We start from the raw sequence: 4,611 nt of genomic DNA on the forward strand, positions 1-4,611 counted from the left end.
TTCCCCCTCCTTCCCTATCTTCCTCCCTTTTCTCCAGCCCATGGTACTGCCCTAGCCCAAGCCACCATCACGTTTTGCCTGAACAGCATAACAGCCTGCTAATGGGAATCTCTACTTCCACTCACTCACTCACTCACTCACTCACACACTCATTCGTTTTCACCGAGGGACTCTGAGGGGCTCCTGTGCAGTTACTAAGGGTCCTGCCTGTCTACTTAGGTGTCCCCATCCTGACAAACTTGGCGAGAATGAAGCCTCCTCCCCTAACCCTGGGTCTAGTGCCTCCTCCTGGAACAGTGCTGCGGAGAGAGTTTGGGTGTTAGAACCAGACAGGGCTCCTGTCTGCACTGCAGCATTTCCCAGCCACAGGTGACCCCAGGCAAGCCCCTTCCCCACTTCCCTGGGCTTCAGATTCTTCCCCTCACAAGATGGAAAGCATTCCTTCCATCTTCGCCCCTGACTCCACCTGTGCCCTGGATCATGTATCCATGTGCCAGTTTCAATACTCCACTTGGATGCATAATGAGCATCTGAAACCAAAATATGGAAAACAGAATGCTGCACTCATGTCCCCTGCCCAGCACCCCGTCTGAACTCACTCCTCCCCAGGCCTTCCCCATTTCAGCCAATGGGATCGCCACCTTCCCAGTTATTCAGGCCTAAGCCTGGGGGCCATCTTCACTTCCTCTTGCTTCATATTCATCTGCAAGCCCTGTCACTTTACCTCCAAAGTATACACGGGATCTCTCCTCTTGTCTCCAGCCCATGGCACTGCCCTGGCCCAAGCCACCATCATGTTTTGCCTGAACAACACAACAGCCTGCTAATGGGGATCTCTGCTTCCAGTCTTGCCCTCCTGTGATTCATTCTTCATACTGTAGCCATAGTGATCCTTCAAGAATAAGGTAGGTTAAGTTTTCCTGTCATAAGGCCTGACCTGCCTCTGTGGACTGATCTTCCCTTGTTCACCATACTCCCAACACACCAGCCGTCATATGGTTTTCAAACATGCCCAGAGCCTTTGCACGTGCTGTTCCCTGTGCCTGGAATAATACTTCTCAGTATTTAAGCTTCAGCTTCGATGTCACCTGCTCAGACAGCCTTCCCTGACCACGCATCATTTTCCACCCCATCATTCCTTCTTGTCCTTTTTAAGCACTTACCACTACCTAAAATCATCTTCATCCTGGGATTTTCAGCCTTTTTCATCCCATGGCTCACATAAATTAATTACTAAAATTCTGCAGCACACCAAAAATTTATTATATTTTTTGTTGATCTGACAAAAATATAGGTATAATTTTTATTGATTTACAAAAAATAATAAAAATAGCAATTACCTCCCTTTTTTGCTGCAAAGTGACTTTTAAAAAAATCAGGTGCTTATTCTTGTACATAAAGATTTCTGTTACCAAAAAACAAACAAACAAAAAACAACCCAATCAGACACAACCTGATCCAGCCAGAAGGAGGACCTCAGGACATGACACTTTTCTCAGGGTAAGTGAGTTTACCAGCTGCTTTATTTGCTGTCAAAAAAGAATCTGGGACCTCAAGAAAGACCAGGTGTCTTGGAAGGCAGGAGAGGAGGTGCCCTTGACCCTTGGCACTCCTTCTTTGAACAGTTAATGACTTCGATAATTTGGGGCAAACCCAAAGGTTGGCATGACGTGTCACTTGCTGGGGCCAGCAGCTGGGGTGTGGGGTGAGTCACTGGGAGTCTCTCATTCCCCCCGGAACCAGCTGTCAGGCCCGCAGAGAAAGCCAACTCCCTGACGCTGGGACTCACGCTAAGAAAGTGGCGATTCTTTGGCAGGAAGTGGAGTTATACCTCACGGTGTCTACATATCTGGGATTTGCTGAGATCTCCATGTGTGTTCTCCCCAAATGCTAAGGGCCTCGTGCCCCCAGCCGCAAGGCAGGCAAGCTCCATGGGCTTGTCAGCGTTGGAGTAACAGCCCCTGCCCTGGGCAGGTGAGAGGGAGCAGGTGTCCTGTCTCCACGGTGGGAAGTGACTCCAGCTAAAGCATTTCTGCACGTGGCATCATGGCCTCAAGCTGGAGCAACTTCCTGGGGCCCTGCAACACCGTGGGCTGCCAGCAGCTGGGTAAACTGAGGCATCAAGCACATCCACCTTTGGGGTTTAACTAGTACAACCACCTACAGTTTTCATCTTAATCAGGAGAGTGGCAGCCTACTCCTTCTAAACTTCAGACACTCTGGCACAAAAAGGTCCAACAAGCCCGGCTGGTGTGGCTCAGTGGTTGAGTGTCGACACAGGAACCAAGAGGTTACTGGTTTGATTCCTGCTTATGGCACATGCCCAGGTTGCAGGCTCGATTCCCAGTGGGGGCCATGCAGGAGGCAGCTGATCAATGATGTTCCTCTCTCATTGATGTTTCTATCTCTCTCTCTCCCTTCCTTTCTCTCTAAAAATCAATAAAACTTATTTTTTTTTTAAAAAAAAGGTCCAACAGTTTCCTCATTAGCTTGAGATCTACGTAGATCTATGACGCTAAACTGGAAATTCTGACTGAAGCTGTGAGAGACAATAGGCATCTGATACCAAAGATACTGGGACAGAGCTACGCAAACAACGCGTTCCCCGGGTGGGAACCCCTCCCCCGCGCGCGGAGGCTGCACACTGGTGTGGAGGAGGCCCCAGGAAGGCCGTTTCTAGAGAGAGAACGGGCAGCGCGCCTTGCAGAGAGGACAGAGGGCGGGACAGAGTGGCCGGCCTCTCACCTTACACCTAGAGTAAGGGTTTCAGGGGCCCACCCTGCAGAGTGGAAACTAGACAGAGGCTGGATTTTATACCCAAAGTCACCGCAGGAATTTTCATTCTTTAAAAATGAGCAGAAAAAGACACAAAGTTGCTTTCTGATGACATTTCCCCGAATCCGCTTGTTTGGCAGGCTGCTCAAACCTGGCAGCCCCCAAAAGGCCCTCATTAACGCACTTCCCGTCGTTCCACTGCCGACATCTTCCGGAGAATCAGGCAATGCTGGTGCTATTTCCCCTACTCGGCAGATGAGGAAACCGGTTCTGAGAAGGTCAGGGTCAGAGAGAAAACCGCAGCTATGTTGGCCCCTCTGGTTCGCTTTCCTCCTCTGATGCTCTTGTTCAGAGCTAAGCTCCAGACCACTTATTTGTCCACAGATAGAATCAGAACTCAGTTCCTATTGCTCACGCAGGGCACTAAAACCAGGTGCAACACGGTTAGGATTTTTGCCTCCCCTTCCTCTTCCAAGTACAGGGTGTCCCTAAGAATGTCTACACACTGTCCCCGCTGCTAGCTCAATTTTGAAAATGAAATGTATTTTAATAAACACTGCCTTTACCATTATTCAAAGTGCGTGCATCCATTTTTTGGGGATGCCCTATGTATTGAGGTAAAATTCGGATCACCAGGAGGAAAAAAGCTACCCAGTGTTGGAAATATGTTCAATGTACACGAAGAAAGTCCTATAAACTGTCGGACATGTCACAGCCCTCGTTGTTCACACACTGGAAATGTTCATGAAGCTAGAAGTGAACTGCACACACAAGACCATGACAACCGTTCTTGATGAGACTTCCCATCCCCATATCCAAACCCTTGGGCCTCGGCCCCACCCGCGGCCACTGTTCTCCTGTTTTGTGTGGGCAAGTTCCAGCCAGGAACTCCTCATGTGGAGGAGATGCGACCGCTGGCTAAGGTGAGCGGGAGGCCGGTGCAGGATGAAGAAGAAGACACAAAGTTGCTTTCTGATGACATTTCCCCGAATCCGCTTGTTTGGCAGGCTGCTCAAACCTGGCAGCCCCCAAAAGGCCCTCATTAACGCACTTCCCGTCGTTCCACTGCCGACATCTTCCGGAGAATCAGGCAATGCTGGTGCTATTTCCCCTACTCGGCAGATGAGGAAACCGGTTCTGAGAAGGTCAAGGTCAGAGAGAAAGCCGCAGCTATGTTGGCCCCTCTGGTTCGCCTTCCTCCTCTGATGCTCTTGTTCAGAGCTACGCTCCAGACCATTTATTTGTCCACAGATAGAATCAGAACTCAGTCCCTATTGCTCACGCAGGGCACTAAAACCAAGTGCAACACGGTTAGGATTTTTGCCTCCCCCTCCTCTTCCAAGTACAGGGTCTCCCTAAGAATGTCTACACGCTGTCCCCGCTGCTAGCTCAATTTTGAAATGAAATGTATTTTAATAAACACTGCCTTTACCATTATTCAAAGTGCGTGCATCCATTTTTTGGGGATGCCCTATGTATTGAGGTAAAATTCGGATCACCATGAGGAAAAAAGCTACCCAGTGTTGGAAATATGTTCAATGTACACGAGAAGAAAGTCATAAACTGTCGGACATGTCACAGCCCTTGTTGTTCACACACTGGAAATGTTCATGAAGCTAGAAGTGAACTGCACACACAAGACCATGACAACCGTTCTTGATGAGACTTCCCATCCCCATATCCAAACCCCTGGGGGTCGGCCCCACCCGCGGCCACTGTTCTCCTGTTTTGTGTGGGCAAGTTCCAGCCAGGAACTCCTCATGTGGAGGAGATGCGACCGCTGGCTAAGGTGAGCGGGAGGCCGGTGCAGGATGAAGTCAGGCTGAGCAGGGAAAG

General features: G+C 49.7%; 1 protein-coding gene across 1 annotated transcript in view; it reads right to left on the reverse strand.

Annotated features, from left to right (window-relative positions):
* The window catches only part of RBP2 (retinol binding protein 2), a 9,814-nt gene extending 8,629 nt beyond the window's left edge, over positions 1–1,185 (reverse strand). The window contains exon 1 of the mRNA XM_006759843.2: positions 1,164–1,185. Coding sequence (XP_006759906.1) covers positions 1,164–1,185 — 22 coding nt within the window. The remainder of the gene's footprint in view (positions 1–1,163) is intronic.
* Between the last annotated feature and the right edge of the window lie 3,426 nt (positions 1,186–4,611).

This window comes from Myotis davidii, unplaced genomic scaffold, assembly GCF_000327345.1.
Source record: "Myotis davidii unplaced genomic scaffold, ASM32734v1 scaffold415, whole genome shotgun sequence".
Classification (NCBI taxonomy): Eukaryota; Metazoa; Chordata; class Mammalia; order Chiroptera; family Vespertilionidae; genus Myotis; species Myotis davidii.